We start from the raw sequence: 21,092 nt of genomic DNA on the forward strand, positions 1-21,092 counted from the left end.
GCTTCCTTCTATTTTTCTTTTATTCTCTGCTTTGCAATTTTATATTTTTCCCTCCTACCCCACCCTGCCCTAGAGATGGCTATCATTAGACACAAACATATATGTAAAAGTATACTACACATACTTCTATTTATCAGTTCTTTCTCTAGAGGCAGATCACATCTTCCTTCATGGGTCCTTTGTAGTTGATTTGAGTATTTACAATACTCTGAAAAACTTAGTCATTCACAGCTATTCTTCGAACAATATTGCTGTTATTGTATACAACGTTCTCTTGGTTCTTCTCATTTCATTCTTCATTATTTCACACAAGTCTTTGCATGTTTGTCTAAAATAAACAAGCTCTTCATTTCTTATAGCACAGTAGTATTCTATCACAATCATATACCACAACTTGTTTAGCCATTCTCCAAATGAAAGGCATCAGTACCATTTCCAGTTTTTTGCCACCACAAAGAGAGCTGCTATAAATATTTCAGAACATACAGGTTCTCTTCCCTTTCCCCTAATCAGCTTAGGAAACGGACCTAATAGTGGTATTAAAAGATCAGAAGGTAGAGAGAGTTTAATAAGTCTTTGGGCATCATTACAGATTGCTCTCCAGAATGGTTGGATTAGTTCACAGTTCCACCAACAGTGAATTAGTGTCCTAATTTTTCACATGCCTTCCAACACTGTCACTTTCTCCTTCTATCATTTTAGCCAATCTGATAGGTGCAAATGGTATCTGAAGTTTGTTTTAATCTGCATTTCTCTATTCAATAATAACTTAGAGCATTCTTTGATATTACTATAATTTGTTTTGATTTTTTTCACCAGAAAACTGCCTGTTTCACATCCCTTGACCACCCCATACAAGCCCTCATCACCTAATCCTTGGAATATTGCAATAGTCTCCCCACCTCAAATTCTTCACCACTCCAGTCCATTTCCCACTCACTGTCAAATTGATTTTCCTAAAGTGCAGTCTAGGGAGCAGCTATGTGGTGTAGTGGATAAAGCACTGGCCCTGGATTCAGGAGGACCTGAGTTCAAATCCTGCCTCAGATACTTGACACTAGCTGTGTGGCCTTGGGCAAGTCACTTAACCCTCATTGTCCCAGAAAAAAAAGTAAACTAAAGTGCAGTATAATCATATTCCCCCCTTCCCCAATAAACTCCAGTGGGTCCCTATCACTTCTATACGTTAGGAAGATCTATTTGATAACTTAGTGGAGGATGGACCCATTTCCCCTGGGTCTTTTCTGTCCAAATTATGGAAGTTCTTTCAACAAGCTGGAATCCTTATTAGGACTCTTTGTCCATTCAGACCCATCTTAGCCATAAGTGGTACTATTTTGATTCTTAAAAAAACATTATTGATATCTTTGGGTTTTACATCTCTAACATTTCCTACTGTACCTTCCTCTTTATTCCCTCCCCCAGAACCATCCCTTATAATAAAGAATTTCTTTTTAAAATGAAGAAAACGGGGCAGCTAGGTGGCACAGTGGATAGAGCACCGGCCCTGGAGTCAGGAGTACCTGAGTTCAAATCTGGCCTCAGACACTTAACACTTACTAGCTGTGTGACCCTGGGCAAGTCACTTAACCCCAATTGCCTCACTAAAAACAAAGAAAAAAAGAAAAATGAAGAAAAGTAGTTCATTAAAACGAACCAACATATCAATAAAAAAAGTGATGTTCTATGCTATCATACCTATGGCTCTGCACCTCAGCAAAGGAGCCAAGAAGGTGGTACTATAACTAGAGGGCATGGTTTTGATTTTTTCGTTATTGTTGCTGCTCTTTCCATTTACAGTGCTATAGTCACTGTGTACATGTTTTCTTGGTTCCGCTTACTTCATTTTGAATCGTTCATATAAGTTCTCTATGCCTCTCTGGATTTATGGTATTAATTGTTTCTTACAGCATAGTTATATCCATAAAGTCACATACTATAATTTATTTAATCATTTTCTGATGAGTAGACATCTACTCTGTTTCCAGTTTACAAAAAAATGTTTATTATTTTGGCCTATGTAGAGAGTTTCTTTTTGTTCCTGATCACCTTAGGGTCTATCCTAGCACCTATTTTAGGCCACTTCACGTAATTCCAAATTGCTTTCCAGAACAATTGGACTAATTAACAGCTCTACCAATAATGTATGATTGTATCCATTTTTCTACAACCCATCCAACATTGACTCTTCCCATCTTCTGTCATCTTTCCAGTTTGCTGGGTGTGAGGTAAAACTGCAAGGTTGTTTCAATTTTGCATTTACTCTTATTACTAGTAATTTGAAGCATCCTTTTGATATGTTAGTATTCACTCTTCCTCGTCCATTCTTACTGAAATTCTTATCGATAGACACTTTTTCATATTCTTTCACCACTTATCTGTAAAGGGCATAGTTACTACCCTGACCTTAGCCAAAATGGTGTTTTTCAAGTGCAGACACAGGGCACAGTGTGGAATTTATCTGAATCAGGGATCCGGCAGATGGTCAATTTCACCTTAAAAAATAGAGAAAAAGAGATGTATACCATCACACACACAAAGGTATATACACATATACATAATATTCACTCATGCAATCATGAACATGAATACATATGCATAAAATATACACATGCAGATATTGATATACATATACACCTACACCTATACCTATTCATATACAGTCCTAAAATATTCTTGCCCACTATAATGAGTCCTCTCAGGACAGATACTGGAGTGGTTTGTCATTTCCTTCTTCAGCTCATTTTATAGAAGAGAAAACTAAGGCAAAGAGGAGTTAGAGTGACTTGGCCATGTCATACAGCTAGTAAGTGTCTGAGGCCAGATTGAAATCAGGGAGATAGAGTCTTCCTGACCCCAGCTCTAGCACTCTACCCACTGCTGGGCTAGGAACCATTAAATCCACACTGAGAGGAGGGTGTTAGTTTTCCTCTTCTCTGTAATACACTGGCCTCTAGTGGCCTGAGGCTTTCTGGGGGAGTCAGGTGAGCACATCTTAAAATACTCAGATGGAGTTGATTTCATGAAAAGTAAAATAAACACCTCAAAATGAGCCTGACAGGCAGATTCAGCCCCAGGGAAAAATTTTACTTAGGCCCTCTTTCTTCTTTCTTCTCCCTATGTGCCTTCCTTTTTTGTACTCCCCCCCTTTTTCCCACTTCACCACCCCTTTCTGGGCATCTCCTAGCTAGTCAAGGACTGTTCCCTTTCTGCTCTGTCTCTCACATGAGGAAATAAGATAGCTGATAAATTCAGGTTAAAGCTCAGAGTGTAGGAGGATGGTACGGTAGAATTAGCACTGGATTAAGAGTCAGAAGACAGAGTCTGAGAGCCCAGCTCTGTCTCAGGCTGCCTTAGATGAGTTATTTAATTGCTCTGTGTCTATTTCTTCCTTGAAAAAATGGGGATGAAAACGTCTGTACCACCTACAATTTTGAGAAAAATGCTTTGTAAAATGTAAATGAACTGACATTATTCCTCCATTGAAGTCCTCCATTGATGTCTCTTCAGAACACAGAGGTAACCTTGGACTCTCAAATGCTATGCCAGTGGAGGGCAACCTCTGGCAGGTCCAAAAGACCTAAAAGGATTTGAGTATGGGCCCAAGAGATGTATCTGTTGTCTGAGGACCAGTGTAGCTAAGCATAGAGAGGCTCATTGCTAGAAAGTGAAGAACAGGACAACCCATGAAATGGACAAAACTAAAAAAGATGGTCCACCTTTGTAATCTGAAGAAATTGGCCTTTCTTTTTTTTTTTTTTTAAAGTGAGGCAATTGGGGTTAAGTGACTTGCCCAGGGTCACACAGCTAGTAAGTGTTAAGTGTCTGAGGCCGGATTTGAACTCAGGTCCTCCTGACTCCAGGGCCAGTGCTCTATCCACTGCGCCACCTAGCTGCCCCAAGGTTGGCCTTTCTAATGTCCCTTTCTGGACTAACATTGGATGGAAGTGGGAAGTCCTAGACACTCCCTCAGAGGGTGTAAATTTTAAAAGAGAATTATCCACAGAGACATTCTTTATAAGGAGGGATAAGTTGCTGGGTTTGGAATTCTAAGCATTGATATTTTGGGGATGTGGGACCTTCCTGGACTTCCAAATCATCATACAGGTGAATACATACTCTGACTAGGCCAAATGCTGGCTCTGACAGTGACAACTGCTGCCAGTTCCTAGGGGTTTGAGATGGGGAGGTTGCAGGGGAGGGGGAGTGGAAGACATGCTGAGCTACAGACATTTTTTTCCAGGAGTCTAACAGAATATAGTCTCACCTTGATAAATAAGGACGACTCTGCTGAGAAACTGGCATCAGCCTCTCCCTGGGCTCAGTTCCCAGACTGGGCTCAGTTCCTGAATAGCATCCTGGCCGTGCTATCGAAGATCACGCAGTGTTCTATCTTACTGTCCTACCCCTACAGGCCCAACCTATAAATGACCTAAGCGTGAGCACTGACAAAACTATTGGGTAAAGTGAAAAGAGACCCCAGTGAGGACGGCTTTGCCACTAAGTAGGGGGGAATGGGCTTGAATTTCCCCTCCCTGGGTCTCCGTTTTCTCATTTATACAACAGAGGCAATTATAGGAGTTGCCATATACATTTCACTAGGTTTCTATGAAGAATGAGGCGATAGATAGGAATGTCAGTTGAAAGAGTGCTAGGTTTGGAATCGGAAGAACTGAGTTCAAATTCAGACTCTTTGACTTACTATCAAGGTCCTATATGACGCTTGGTCATACTACTTAACCCTCTGCTTTCACTGTCCTCTTAGAATGAACGAGGTGATCTCTTAAACCCTTTCTAGCTCCAAATGTATGATTATATGAATAAGTTTTGAAAAGTGTAAAGTGACACCATTCAGTTTTCTTCTTTCTCTTGTTGTACTGTCTCAATCCAGACTGTTTAATAGGGCTTACCTCCTTCCTTAAGGATCTGTCCAGGAATAAGCTTACTTCCTCCAGAGTATAAGTTTAAGGTCATTCACCGCTGATAATCGATCACCATGGTGAAATATACAACCCAAGTGTGGGGGGGCCTTTCCAATGAGCCACACTGCAGCAGGGAAATATAGCCAAGGGTAAGTAAGGCAGATGTGAATATGTTCTGCATTAGATGACCAGAACAAAACTAACTCATCCCTCTAGCCCATAACTGGCTCTGTCCCCAGTAACATTGGTACAATTATCACCTTTAGTTCACTATATTGTACATTACTTGAAGCAATTAATCAATCAACATTTATTAAGTGCCTACTATGTGCCAGTTACTGCTCTAAGCACTGGGGAGATAACAGTTAGAGTGTGTGCTTAATAAAGATTTACCAAGTGAGATAAGAAAAAGAAAGAAGGGTAGCAAGGGTTCTAGTAAAGATTTAGTGCAGAATCTGGTAGGGAATACATCCCAGGAATATATGATACACAAGACTAGAAATGAGAACCAAGAAGCTGGTTAGACAAAACAGAAATGAACTCACAGCAACAAAGAGGCAAAAGCCAGGCTCTGCCCTTAAGAACTCCCTATCTAATGGGGGAGAGGGGGATGGACCAATGCAAGACAAATGTCTACAAACAACTATATATACAGGATAAATTGAGAAATAATTAATAGAGGGACAACATTAGAATTAAAAGAGAAAAGGCTTCCATAAAAGGATGGGATTTTATTTGGGACTTAAATGATAGGGTAATGCAATGATCACAGAATCTTAACACTTGAAGGGACTTAAGAGATCACCTACTTATTTAAAAAATAAGTTTGTAACCCACAAATTAAAAAAATTTAAACATATTTATAGTTATAAATAGTTCCATTTCTACATTTTATATTAATTATTTTGAGTGGCTTTTTAAAACCCATCTGCTTATTTTATATAATTTTTAAAAATTGTTGATCTTTTGGATTTTATTTCATTGTTATTGATTATTATATTCTGAATATATTCCTCCTCTCCTCCTCTACCCATTGTACCATCCTTCCCCTTCTCCTGAGACATCCTTTGTAACAAAGGATAAAAAAGAGAAAACAACAAAAGTTCAACAAAGCAAATTAAAATATTAACCAAGTCTGATAGTGTATGTTGTTTTCTACACCCACCAAGAGTCTGCCACCTCTGCAAAGAAGGAGGGAAGAACGTGCCCAGTCCCCTTATTTTACAAAGGAAGAATGTGAGATTCAGAGAATGGAATCAACTTATCCAGACACACACTCAATTGTTTAATCAATAAGCCAGAACTAGATTTCATCTCCTATCTCCCAGAGCAATGCTCTTTCCAACTAATAACAGTATTGACCGATTAGCAAATTCTTATTAAGCACTTACTTATCATGTGCCCAGGACTGGTCTAGAAGCCATAGGGCAAAGGTTCTTAACTTGGGTTCTATGAACTTAATTTTTTTTTCTGATACTATATTTCAGTATAATTTGTTTATTTTGCAATCCTGTTTAATTTTATTTATTTCATTAAAAATATTCTAAAAAAATTAAATTAAAAAAATATTCTGCTGCAATGGAGTCCAGACACTTCACCAGAGGGACCATCAAGGGGGCCTCTACAATATTAAAAGGGTTAAGAAACCCCAGTATAAGAGAAAATAGTAGCACTTGATTCCTGCCCTTGTGATTTTTGCCATTCTCGTTGTGTAACAGGGATAGAATATTCAACTTGGAGACAGATAGATGATAGATAGATAGATAGACAGACAGACAGATAGATAGATAGGCAACAGACAGATAGACATGATAGGGAGGGAGGAAGGGGGGGGAGAGAGAGAGAAACAGACAGATACACAGATGGATGGATGGTAGATAGCAAATATTAAGTACTTATTATGTGCCAGGGAATTGTGCTTAGGCTGGGGATACGTATAAAAAGAAAAAGAAAGAAAGTTCTTATCCTCAAAGAGATTACATTCTAGTGGGGAGAAACAACATTAAAAAGGAGCTTAAAAGGAGGAATATAGCTATACAAGGTTAACGTGTAAAAGTCTGGAGAGTCAGAGTGGTGCTGGATTAAAAGTAAGTAGGGTGGGATCTGGCTACTCCTCAAATGGAATTTTCTTGGCAGGAACTCACCAGTTAGATGAGGAGGTGAAAAGTAAGACAAGAAGTAGAAAAGTCCTACAGAGTCAGGAGCAGAGCTAGGTTAGAAGTCAGAGCATCTGGGTTTGAGTTTTGACCTCCACTTCTTACTAGCTCTGAGATCTATTACAAAACATTAAGTTTCTTTGAGCCTTAGTTTCTTTATCTGTAAAGTATGGATGATCACATTGCTTGTACTACCCACCATACAAGGTTGCTGTGAAGTTCATTCCTGTTTTGTTAACCACTTTCTTGGTTCAGATTCTAGTCTTGTCTATCATATATTCTTAATTTAGGAAGCTTGTATTTAACAAATAAATACATAGCATATAGCATATAGGCCTTAGACATAGCATAATGACTTGCACACTCCAGGTATTTAACAAATGGCTGTTGAAGTGAATTGAAATACTAAACATGAACTTTAAAAAAACTGATTCTAACACTTAGTTGACATTTATATGATACTCAAATATACAGATCTTTAATATATTATCTCTTGTGTCATAGGTATTACAGGTACAATATATTTTCCTTGTTTTATAGCCAAAGAAACTAATATTCGGAGGAGAAGTGACTTGCTCAGAGTCACATAACTACTAAATATAAGAAATGGAATCCAAACTGCAATCTTTTCCGTCTCAAAGTCCAGTCATCTTTCCACTACACGTACTTCCACACTTATTGGCTGTGCATTTTCGGCAGCTAGGTGGCACACTGGATAGAGAAAGCTGGGTCCTGAGTTAGTAAAACCTGAATTCGAATCCATCCTCAGCTATTTAGAAACTGTGTGACCCTAGACAAACCTGTTCATTTCTATCTGCCTCAGGTCTTCTCAACTGTCAAGTGGGGATAATAATAGCATCTCCATCCCGAAGGTTGTTGTGAGGATCAAATGAGATATATTTTGTAAAGTGCTTACAGTCCTGGAATTTAGTAGGTGCTTAGTAAATTCTGTTCCTCCCCTCCCCTCTCCTTTTTTCTCCCCATGTGACTGGGGGCTGTCCTTTTCTATTGTTGCTGAAGACCTGTTGTGACAGAAAAGAACAAATGATCTATCTCCACCACAATGCTTATCCCTAAGTATAGCATTTGAAGATACTTTATTGTTCGTATACTTCAAGCCTGTTTACAGATCAATCACCAATAATGACCAGGGTCTATGACATACCTACCATATATGACCTGTAACTTGTGTGAGTGTCAGGTAGTTGTTGATGTCATTCTTGGAAAGGAATACATCCACCTCTTCCAGGGGGCTTCCAGGAGGTATATTACTGTGAGAAAGGACATTAGTAAAAATCAGGTAACACAACTGGTCCTGAGCAAGCCATGTTTTGGACTCTACTTGTGGGGCAGCCAGGTGGTATAGTGAATAGAACCCTAGGCCTGGACTTAGAAAGACCTGAGTTCAAATATGGCCTCAGACACTAGCTTTGTGACCCTGGGCAGGTCACTTAACCTCTGTTTGCCTCAGTTTCCTCATCTGTAAAATGAGGATGATAATAATAGCATCCACCTCTCAGGGTTGTTGTGAGTAATTGTAAAGCACTTAGCACAGTGCCTGGCACATAGTAGTGCTATTTAAAATGTTAGCTGTTATTGTTATGATTACTTTTCAGAGGCAGTATTATATAATGGTTAGGGCATTGAACTTAGATTCGGAAAAGTCTGGATTCAAATCCTGTCTCAGACACTAGCTGTGTGACCCTGGTCAAGTCACTTACCTTTTGCTAGGTCTCAGTTTTCTCCTCTATAGAATAAAGGGTCTGGACAAGATGACCTATCTAGGGTTCTTTCTACCTCTAAATCCATGATCCTATGAAATATCTAATTATATATAGTACTTCCTAGTTTCTCATTTACAAAATACTCATTAAGTTATTAGGAACATATATATATATATATACATACATACATACATTATATGTATTTGGGGGGGCAGGGAAATGAGAGTTAAGTGACTTGCCCAAGGTCACATAGCTAGTAAGTGTCAAGTGTCTGAAGCTGGATTTGAACTCTGGTCCTCCTGATACCAGGGATGGTGCTTTATCCACTGAGCCACCCAGTTGCCCCCTAGGGACATATATTTTTAAAATGCATTATTTTGTTTTGGGGGAAATGGGGTGAGGGAGTAGAGAAGGTCTTGATATTGCAAAGAAGCTAAGAAAATGTGCTGGATTGCAAAATTCTTTCATATATACATTTATCTTCTGTAGATATTTGATTAAGTATAGGAAGAAAGCAGAAAAAGTGAAAACTAGAGTGCTCACTAAATAATAATTGACAATGCACAGACCCTAAGATTTCCTTTCTTGGTTTTTAGCAAAGGTCTGTGAGCTTTTAGTGCTGGAGATAATTGAATATTAAAGCTGGGTACACACACCATACAAATTGCCCATAATACACAGTTTTTGTTTCCCTTCAAATTTTCACATGGGTACAGTCTTGGCCAAATAAGAATAGGGACTATTTAATAGAGTAAGGACTAGTCCTGCAAATTCATAGGTATCGAGAACTGGCAAACAAAGAAACTCTTTCTACCAATGCCTGCTGATACCCTTTCTGTAAATTAGAGAATAAAGAGTTTCTTAGAGCACTGAGAGGTTAAGACTTGCTCAGAGCCACTTAGCCAGTATGTGTCAGAGGTAAGACTTGAACCCAGATTTTCTTGACTCCTAGACCAACTCTCTACCTATAATGCTGCACTGACTCTCAAGACTTTAATGAAATAGAAAATGCCGCCCCGCTCCATAGCAGAGAAGTTGTATTTCTTCAAACAACAATTATTTTGGCTTCATTGTGCATGGAGAGGGAGATGCTGGATAATCTTTTTGCAGACTAGCTGACTTCTTAGATAATGCTCTAAGACTGGTGTCAACAGAGTAAAAAGGATTCCCCAGTCCACTACTAAGCCCATGAACCACAAGTTTGGAAACTTAAGTCATTACTTGATTATTCTGGATAGCTGCACAACGGAGAATGAAAAGGATCTCTCTCTCTGGTTCTTGGTGTTAGGTCCTTCACTCCCTGGATGAATGACACTGCCACTTCAGCCCTTGTCCCTGCAGGTTGAACCTCTCAGCCTGGTTCTCCGGAAAGGCCTGAGCTTCATCTTTGCTGTCAGAAGGTTGCTGGATTTTTTTTCATTAAAACTAGAGCATAATCATTTAAAACAAACTCAGACCATTTTGAGTTGGCATGACCATGTACATCTAGTTCTACTATATTTGAAAGAGAGTCAAAGAACCATCAGTGAAGTGAAAACTAACAAACCCTTGAAGCACGTCCAACCGTCCAAGTTACAGCCATGGCTGGAATCAGATAAAATAAACTAACCTTCTAAAATGGATGTGGAACCAAAATTAGTTTTCTGCATTTGTTTTGGGATAGAATTAGACCTGGAAGAAAACCACAGAGGCTATCTGATAGAACCCCTTTATTTTAAAGATGTAGAAATTGAGATTTGGAGAGGTTTCAGTTTATAAGGTTACACAGAGGCAGACCTGGGATTTGAACCCATTTTTTAAAATCCTGTGCTCTTTCTATCACACCTCACTGCCTCTTGGGAGCAAAAAGTTTAAAATAAAAAAGAAAATGATCCTAAAATAACTTCCCTAGAAAAGGGGACATGTTCTGAGGATGCCACTATAGCTCATCTGTGGGTAAGTGGACAACTAACTCTGACTTTTATGGGATATTAGGCATTCAAAAAGCTGGGAAGATGTCTTGATGGATGGTGGCATTCATTCAGGTTGAAGCAGAAACTACTCCAGGAAAAAACTGATCTAAAGGTTATAGTTGGCCAGTCATACATACCGACATCTCATTGTCATGTAGAGAGGGATCAGTTGGCTTGACAACCTTGTCTGGCTGTTTGGATTCATTCAATTCTTTGTCTTCACTGGAAGCAATTACACTGTCCAACTACCAACCAATAAACACACCAAATAGGTATAATAGCCTTAAGGGGGAAGAGGTGTGTGTGTGTGTGTGTGTGTGTGTGTGTGTGTGTGTGTGGTGTGTGTGGTGTGTGTGTGTATACCCACAACCCCCTCTGTTCCCCTCTGCTCTTCCCTCTCTCACTCTGATTCTTTGTTCCCTCTTATACTTGTGATTGCCCTGGCCACTGACATAGGTACAAGATCCCATTAAATCGATAAAGGGAATAAAGTGCTTTTTAAAATTCAAAGTGAGGGACAGCTAGGTGGCACAGTGGATAAAGCATCAGCCCTGGATTCAGGAGGACCTGAGTTCAAATCCGACCTCAGACTCTTGACACTTACTAGCTGTGTGACCCTGGGCAAGTCACTTAACCCTCATTGCCCCATTAAAAAAAAGAAAAAGAAAAAAATTAAAGAAATACAAAAATAAAATTCAAGCTGATATCATGAGACAAAAACGAATATTTGTGAAACATGAAATTAGCAAATTTCACTGAGAAGACTAGACCCATTGAATATGTCTGCACATGTCCTCTCTCAGTACCTCTCCTTTGGGTTCTCCAAACTTTGGAGCAGCAGCATCCTCTGATTGCTATTATTGATTGGTATTCTAGGGAATACCAAACCAGGCTGTGGCAACAAGATCTGAACCAACAAAAAGTCCCTAACCAACAAAAGCCCAGGTTTTCTCTCCTGTGGTTTATGACATGCATAACTCCGTTATGGAACAATTGGCTATTTATCATCATTTGGGGTTCATATCTGTCATGATCTATTTATTTACTCAGTATTTTCAGTCCTTAGTGAAACAAGGCAGCCCTTTAACAGGGCTAAAGTGCTGAGCATAAATCTTTGATTCTAGAATCCCAAAAGATGTTACCATCATATAGTAAACTCAACAAGCCTAATAAGATCAAATCGGACTTTGGCTTGAAAAACAGTAGTAATTACACACACACACACACACACACACACACACACACACACACACACACGCACTCTACAATGACTCCTGGTTGCTTATAAGTCTGCTTGAATTTTAAAGCCTTGTTCCCATTCTCCTATTCAACAGTATTTTCCACTATCCTCCAAAATGAACTCTATTCTCCCATTCTGCCAATTTCTTCATTATTTCTTTGCATGCATCAGGCATTTCCTTGATTTTGCACTTTTGCTAATACCAATGTCCCCAACTATTAAGCCCCCTTTATTCCACTTTGCAATTGAATGGTTATGATACATTTTTGTATGTGGAATATCCCCCATCTAGATAGTAAGCTCCATGAGAACAGGGACGATGCTTAATTATCTTTGTATTCCCTTTAGTAATAAATATATAGAATGTTACACATAATTGGTCTTTAATAAGTAATTGTTGAATACAAGAAAATGTGAGTAGGTAATTAAATTTTACCTCCTCTTGACTTAATAAACTTCTTCCTAAAACTTTTTTTTCTTGAATTTATAAAGCACTTTACAATTACAAAGCACTTTATATACCTTATTTCTTTTGAGTCTTATAACAATTCTTGGATGGAGGTAAGACAAATGTCATTATCCCCATTACCAATGAAGGAACTGAGGAAAGAAGTGGAACGTGGACAGAACCCTGAGGAAAATCCACATGAAGGGTTTTAGAAGAGGACAAAGAGCCAGTGAAGAAGACAGAGAAAAAGTTGGGGAGGGGGAGGGGTTGGAAAACCAGATGACAATTGTGTCTTTGAAGCCAAACAAGAAGAGTATCTAGTAACAGGTGGTAGTTGACTATGCCAAAGGCTAAAGAGAATTTAAGGAAGAGAATGATTGGAAAAATGTCATTGAATGTGGCTATTGTTAAACTTTATGAAAGCTGTTCCCCTTGTGAGTAGAATATAGATTGTAAGTATTTGAGTAGAGAGTGGATGGTGAAAAAGTAGATATCAAGTAGACTGCTTTTGTCAAGCAATTTAGCAGTAAAGAGAAAGAGAGATCGGATAGTAGCTAAATGGAGTAGAAGAAAGGGTTTGGGTTTGGGGTTTTTGTTTTGTTTTATTTTTTAGATTTTGGGAGACCTGAGCATTTTTAGGCAGACAGAAAGTAATCAGCTGAAAGGGAAGAAAGACTGAAGATGCTTCACAGAAAGGGAATGATTCCTGCATCAAGGTCATGGAAGAAGGGAAAGTGAATAAGATCAAGGCAAATACAGGTAGAGCCTTAGAGACATCTTGCTTTCTGCAATCAGGGGATGCTGTGGCTCCAAAGTTTGGAGGACCTGAAGGAGAGGCACCGAGAGAAGACATGTGCAGGCATTTTCAATGGCTTTAGTCTTCTCAGTGAAATTTCCTAATTTCATGTGTTTTACATATATTTCATGTTTCATTTCACATATGTTCATTTTGGTCTCATGACAGATAGCAGTTTGAATTTTTGGGGGGTGAGGCAATTGGGGTTAAGTGACTTTCCCAGGGTCACACAGCTAGTAAGCGTCAAGTGGCTGAGGCTGGATTTGAACTCAGGTCCTCCTGACTCCAGGGCAGGTGCTCTATCCACTGTGCCACCTAGCTGCCCCTGGCAGTTTGAATTTTAAAGAGCACTTTATGTACCTTACATCTTATAACAATTCTTGGATTAAGGTAGGACAAATATTATTATCCCCATTTTACCAATGGTGGGGGAACTGAGGCTCAGAGAGATTTGCCCAGGGTCACAGAACTGGGAAGTGGCGAAGTTGAGGCTAAAATCCAGATGTTGTGGTTCTAACCGTATCCTAGTCCCACCATACCAGAGTATGTCTAACAAGGCAAACACACCTCAACTAAGCCCCATTGGATTCTAAACTTCTTTAAGGCTCTTTTTGTGTTTCCCAGAGTGTCAGTAAAATGCTGGTCATACTGCAGACCCTTAGCAAGACTGATTGACAGGAATACCTGGGCAAGAACACTTCGAGGAGTAAGATAATATTTCTCTTCTTCTGTCTCTTGTTGGGTCTCAGGAGCTAAATCACTCATCTGAAGAGACTGGCTTAGTCTTGAAGAATTCTCTTCTATTTGATACTGCTTAAGAAGAACGTCATCTTTCCTTTGGGACTGGGGCAAATGATCTGGTGTTTTCAATTTCACTTTCACTGCATGTGATCGAGTGAGAGGAAGTTCTTTCTGAAAAGCCAAAACAAATAAATTTATTTTTATCTCCATCAGAGAAGATTAAAAGATCTACCAAAGTAACAATCAGAATCCTATGCCCCTTGTTCAGAAAGCTTACCTTTCAACTGTCTACATATAGTTCTATAAACAATAAGCATTTCTTTCATTCTGCCTATGTGTGTTTTTCTCTAATAACCATTTCAGGATTTCAGGATGTTAGAACAAAAATCGAACGGAAGGGTCGTTTATTTCAGTCCTTTTTTTTTTTTTTTTTTAACAGATGACAAAATGGAGGCCCAGAGCTCCACCCAGGGTCATGTAAAAGCTGTGGCAGAGCCTGGCCTGTAACTCAGGCGAACTGACTCCAAGGCTGATGCTCTTCGTTCTTCAGGTTTTGTTCTGCCATTGGGAACTGTCAAGCTAGTTGAGTATTTTTCTTTGCTGTTTTTTTTTTTCTTCTAAGTCTACTAAACTCTACTGCTGAGCTGTCTCTTCTGGTATCCTCTCCTATTATCAGGCATTGCTGGAGGAGAAGGTAATTACTCTGCTGACTATTTGCAGTGAACCTTTCTGTGTCCCGCTGAGCAAACCTCCTTTATATTCTGCTTGTGGACATCTCTCGTTTCCATAGCAATGCAATTTCATAGCATTAATCATACCATAGTAGGAATGATGGACTTCAAAGTGGAATAGATTAAAACAATGATTCCCTCTTTCCACCCTGCTTCCCCCCATTAGGATCTGAAGTGTTCAGAACTGTTATGGATGGCAGGTAAATGGAGGTTGGCACAGTTGAATCCTTTCAAGAACAATGGCTCAAGACAGGCATTTTCAACAGGTTTTATATGTTCTTCAGGAAGCCCTTCAAGGAAGAGGGTGGCAATAGTGAATATATTTAATGTGTTCATTGCCCATGCTGAGGTTGGCACTAGGCTGTGGACAAAAGGGGGACCCCTCTTAATAAAAAAACAATATGGGGGCAATTGGTGACACAGTGGATAGAACACCTGCCCTGGAGTCAGGAGGACCTGAGTTCAAATACGGCCTCAGAAACTTAACACTTACTAGCTGTGTGACCCTAGGCAAGTCACTTAACCTCAACTGCCTCACCAAAAAAAAAAAAAAAAAAGAACAATACAGAGGGTCTTGTTACTTCAAGAAGGTTTAAAATCACTGAGCACAAGTATAAAGAATTCCACACAGTTTAATTAACTCTGGGAGAATCTCACAAATTAAAAGGAGGGGAGGTAGTCACACCAATACATTCTAGACCAATTCTCTCCCCATTTACTTGAATATCAGAGACAAGCTGTTTGGCATATGCGATATCTCTAATCCATATAAAAGACTAAGGAACTGGAGATCTACCAACTATACAAAATGAAATGTCACGCTTCATTAGTGTGTGCTTGATGAATGGGGAGTGGGGGAAGGGGAGGGGAGTTGGACCTCCAAGGAAAGAAAACAGTATCTGTTTGGAAGGATGCCTTAGTACTGAAGTGCATCCATGAGAAGCATCACTCATTTTTATTATACAAAGAATTGGGGAGTGAGAAAATCCAAAGCAATGGAGGATTCAATTCTTCAAAGATAATAATAATAATAATAATAATAACAACAACAACAACCATGATTTATATAGAACTTCTAAGGTATGCAAAACACTTGACATATATTATCTCATTTGATCTTTAAAACTGCCCTCTCAGGTACTATTATCATTCCCATTTTACCTATAAGAAAACTGAGGCTGACAAGCTAAATGACTTTGCCAAGAGCTAACCAACCACGTCTCCTGTACTCCAGGTCTGGTGTTCTATCTTTTTTATTTTACCTAACTATCTCATGGAGCCTTGTCTGGCAAAATTATTCTTGTAAGAAGTAGAGGTGAAGTTTGACACCTAAGGAAGAAGTGGGCTGAGAAAAGTAAGAGAAGGGAGTCAATCAAAAAAAGGTTAGTGTGGCACTAGTAAATCTAGGCATAATCAAGGAATTGAAATGGTAACATTCTATATCTTATTTTAAAGTGAATCTAAATGTGGTGGACACTGCCATGCACGGGAATGCTGGACATTTCATCAACCACTTGTGTGAGCCCAACTGCTTCTCCTGGGTGATCCACTTGGAGGGCCAGAAGCACATTGTGATATTCGCTCTCTGAAGCATCCTTAGGGAGGAGGAGCTCACCTATGACTATAAGTGTTCCATCCAGGATGCCAGCAATAAGCTGCCCTACAACTGTGGGATCAAGGGATGTTGCTGATTCCTCAACTGAACCCTTCCCTTCCCATCTCTTCCCCACCAAGTCCAAGCTATTCACCTCTGGCCTGGCCCTGAGGAGACCCCACCCACATCCTTTTCCATCTTAGTTCACTCTTTCTCAGGGAGTGCAAGACCCTCTCCCCCAGGCCCCCAACCTCAGCACATGTTCCCAGGGAGTCCTGCCTGCCTTCTTCCAGTTATCTATCACCTTTCTGCAAGGTCCAGGATGTAGATATATTTACAAAGGTATCTAAATCCAATCTTTTCTATGTACTTTTAAAATTTAGAAGGTGTGGGGGGGACTCCCCCCCACAATAAAGTCTGTCAATGTTTGGACCCACAAAATAAACAAATAAATAGATCAATTAATGAATAAATGAACAACTGAATGAATGAATCCATGTATGAATGAATGAATGAATAAATAAAGTGAATCTAAATTCTACAGATGAAAATGAGGACACAGCCAAAATGTAACCCATGTGCCAAAGTGTTAGACTTACAAAGATCATATTTAATATTAGTGATTTCTCTTCATCTCTCTCTTTGTCTCATTCACTCACTCAGAGTTTCTAAAGGAAGCATTAGAATTTAACCAATTTTGTTTCTGCCTAGGAATTGTTCCTTTTTTGAAAATTTATTTTATTTTTAATTTATGGAATAAAATGAGTATTTTCTTTTTTTTTCTTTTTGTGGAGCAGTGAGGGTTAAGTGACTTGCCCAGGGTCACACAGCTAGTAAGTGTCAAGTGTCTGAGGCCAGATTTAAACTCAGGTCCTCCTGAATCCAGGGCTGGTGCTTTATCCACTATGCCACCTAGCTGCCCCCCATAAAATGAACATTTTCATAATAGTATAATAAAAAAGATGATTGCATATGAAACCACAAATCTATTATATATAACATGATATTCCTTTTTAAATATATAATAGTTATCAAGTAAATTTCTTTTTTCCCCTTTTTTTGACTTGTTCTAGGAACACCGGAATTGAGCTCATGTTTGTTTCTCCACAACAAAGGAAAAAAGGTATTGAGTTCCCATGCAATCATCGAGGCTAACAATGTTGACTATAGGACAGGCTTTATTTAACCTAACCAAAAATAAAAAAACCCAAACAAAAAAAAAAAACCAAAGAGTTCTCACCTGAGTCTTGAAACAGTCAAAACAATTCTTATCTACAGACTAGTAGGCCTCTACCTTCCCCAGGGAATTTTTTTTTTTTTACACTCCTCTAAGCTTATAATAATACTCTAGCAGTGAGCTCCTCTTAAGAAGAAAGGACTTTGGGTTTCTAGGGAGTCAAGCAACCTTCCCCTTTAGTGAGATCCACCTCCCCAGGGACTGATACAGTCTTTGGACAGGATTTCCCTGATAGCAACCTAAATCATAGAATATCAGAGATAGGGGGCAGCTAGGTGGCGCAGTGGATAGAGCACCGGCTCTGGAGTCCGGAGGACCTGAGTTCAAATCCGACCTCAGACACTTAACACTTAGTAGCTGTGTGACCCTGGGCAAGTCACTTAACCCCAATTGCCTCACCAAAAAAAATTAAAAAAAAAAAAAAGATCTAGTCTAAACCCTACAATTTTATGAATGAGCAAACTGAGATACACAGGGGAAAATTGTTAGTTTGATATTAGTGGTAGAGCTGATCTAAAATACCTTTTTATTGTTTTGGGTTTTTTTGTTGTTATTGTTTTGTTTTCTTTTTGCTTTTTTGAGCAGGGCAATGAGGGTTAAGTGACTTGCCCAGGATCACACAGCTAGTAAGTGTCAAGTGTCTGAGGCCAAATTTGAACTCAGGTCCTCCTGAATCCAGGGTCAGTGCCTTATCCACTGTACCACCTGGCTGCCCCCGATCTAAAATACCTTTTGCCCAGTCTGATGCTTTTTCTACTATGCCATGCCATCTTCCAATTTTGAAGGGAGAAACTTGGATTCTGGGAGAATGAAGAATAAAGTGCTCAAATTTTACTTTAAAATTTAGATGAAATTTAAGAGAAATTGTATTCAAGTGGAAAACCATTTGTGTAGTGGAAATGATTTCAAGGAAAAGGGACAAGGTTCCAATTCTGTTGCTATGAAGAGGAAAAACCAGATTTATTAAAATCCCAAGTCTAGTATCATATAGGCAGATAACACAAGCAAAGTAACTAATTACCATGTTTGGGAGACTCTTTCTTGAGCATGTGTTGTCCTCTGGTAAACTAGGAGGATTAAAAGAAAGGCCAAGATCTGAAACAGGCCTTTTGTCTTTTGAGGAATGCTTCTCCTGATCATCCTAAGGGAGAACAAAGATAATGAAGGCATTATCCCTGCCCTCAACTAACTTAAAACTTTCAAACAAACAAGTACTCATGTGAACCTAGGGCTGAACCAAACCCTCTTCCAAAACCTCATTTCTACAACATCAGGATCACCAGTCCTGATTTCCGGATCAAGGTGGATAGTCAAAGACTATCACTGGATTGCAAGTTGAAAGGGACCTTAGAGATGGCCTGGTTCAAACCCCTCAGAAACTGAGGCCCAGAATGGGAAATGACTATCCCAAGGTCACACAGAGAATATAGTCAGGAAGTTGCTATATTCGAATTTGAGCTCTCCTTTGGCCAGGTTAAATACTTGCTTCTTACATCACAGATTTCTGGAATGATTTGATAGATGTTCTGGTTTCCTGTTGAGTCAAGAGGTTGTACAGCACTGGCCTTGTTTCTGAAATCTTGATTTACAAGATTTAGATTCTAGAAAGACAAAAGCAGCATGAGTATAACGGGGAGTTGAAACACCCCCTTTAGATCTGACTGCATTGTTCGTGTCATATGGGCCCTTGAAGAAAAGTCAAAGCAAAAAGATGTGGAACCATTTTTTTCCCCTTGCAGGTTTTCTAAATCAACTCTAAATGAAAATATATTAGTGTGTGTGTGCATAGAAATTATTTTTTGTTGGAATGCTCATACCCTGTAACTTTACTATAAAGCTATACTTGAGTCTCTGGTGCTTACATTATGGGACTATTTCATAGATGAGGTAAGTATTCTCTATTTTTTGATGTCATGGTAAGAAATCTCTCTTAGACAAGGTCTAAGATTGATTTATTCTGAATTTTGTACTATGGAAAGTCATGTTATAGGGAAAGCCAAGTAGATTTCTTCTCTTTTTCTTCCACTAGACAGTACTTTAAAGGCAATACTGTTGGCTGACTAAAGGATATTGTTGTGGGTCCAGGACATATCAAGGAATTTGGGACTATTAATGTTTAAACTGGACAGCTAAAATGAAGGCCGAATACACCTTAAGAAGTAAGAGAGATAAGCCCATTACGCAAAGCTTCTGCCTGACTGGCACCAGGGGACAGATAACTCCAGAAGTCTTGACCACCACCTCTTACTCAAACCTTCCCCCACCCCCAAAGGGAACTTTCCATTATCAGATGGTGATCACCTTATCTATCATATATAAAATCTTTTTCCTTTTTCCCATTTGAAGAGATAGGTATCTCAGAGAATCATGTTTCTCTGAACCATCTCCCCTTGAGAAGTCTTTGACGTCTCTTTTGGTCATTTTTTCTAGTGCCTAAATAAAAGATTATTTTATTCTAATTGGATTTGTGTGTGAGAGGGTGTAATTCTTTAAAGAGGAATCCTTAAGGACCCCACCACTAACCAATTTCCCTTGTGACAGATATCCAGAAAATAGGTTGAAATTATTCTTTTGGAGGCACAAACCTTTATTTATTTATTTATTTTGCGGGGCAATGGGGGTTAAGTGACTTGCCCAGGGTCACACAGCTAGTAAGTGTCAAGTGTCTGAGGCCAGATTTGAACTCAGGTACTCCTGAATCCAGGGCTGGTGCTTTATCCACTCACCACCTAGCCGCCCCCCACAAACCTTTATTTTTTAAAGGTATGCACGAAGAACTATAAAAATGATATTTTAGATCCTTTTTGATAAATAGGATTTTACCACTATGGTGGACTAATAATGGTGCCTGGAAGTGCTTACAGTAGAGGTTAGTGGGAGGAGTCTGAAAAAACGCCATCTTTCAACCAGAAGAAAGGATCAATGAGTTAGCTCCCATGGCAGCTGATTGTTGTTTGGTGGGACTAGGACCACATGTGTTGCTGGAGAGAGGAGGAGGGAGGGGAGGGAGGGGAGAGAGGGATAAAATTTGGAACTCAAAACTATATATAAAAATGTTTTTTAAAAGATTGCATTTTAAGACTTGTCACTTCCCCCCTCCCCCTCCTCCCCTTTGTCACACACAGTAATGAAAATGTAAATTATCTGTATGTAATCTAGCTTTCCTGGCAAACAGGGCCCTGTGCCAGCAGAAGGAGGAGGAGGAGGAAGAGGGGGAAGATGAAGAAGAAACCTCTATTGTTTACTTCTGAAAGAAGGTCAGGTTTAGTAAAGGGATGTCACCTTTATATTCTGATGGGTAACTTTCGGATTCAGGCAGGATGATGATATGAAGGAGACCCAGTCTTCAATTATCCTCCTGTTGATGGAAATTAAAGTTTCAATGGTGAACAATAGTGGTTGGATTTCTTTGGAGCCAGGATTCTGCTATTTGAAAGTAGAATACTTTGCAGAGGAATAAGGTTCCATTCTTCAATAGATACCTGGCCCCAGAACTTCCACCTTATTTGTCAACTCCCCCTTCCCCCTCCTTGGATGCCTCTATGTGGAAA

At 39.3% G+C, this 21,092-nt stretch overlaps 1 protein-coding gene across 1 annotated transcript in view; it reads right to left on the reverse strand.

The window, feature by feature from the left end:
* Positions 1-1,918: 1,918 nt before the first annotated feature.
* The window catches only part of PLEKHS1 (pleckstrin homology domain containing S1), a 29,749-nt gene continuing 10,575 nt past the window's right edge, over positions 1,919-21,092 (reverse strand). Inside the window, 12 exon segments of the mRNA XM_043980389.1 lie at positions 1,919-2,495; positions 4,911-4,963; positions 4,966-5,026; positions 5,028-5,046; positions 8,248-8,349; positions 10,024-10,103; positions 10,105-10,227; positions 10,892-10,999; positions 13,923-14,150; positions 18,563-18,682; positions 19,035-19,142; positions 20,824-20,899. Coding sequence (XP_043836324.1) covers positions 2,427-2,495; positions 4,911-4,963; positions 4,966-5,026; positions 5,028-5,046; positions 8,248-8,349; positions 10,024-10,103; positions 10,105-10,227; positions 10,892-10,999; positions 13,923-14,150; positions 18,563-18,682; positions 19,035-19,142; positions 20,824-20,899 — 1,147 coding nt within the window. The 3' untranslated portion in view covers positions 1,919-2,426.

Source organism: Dromiciops gliroides, chromosome 2, assembly GCF_019393635.1.
Source record: "Dromiciops gliroides isolate mDroGli1 chromosome 2, mDroGli1.pri, whole genome shotgun sequence".
NCBI lineage: Eukaryota > Metazoa > Chordata > Mammalia > Microbiotheria > Microbiotheriidae > Dromiciops > Dromiciops gliroides.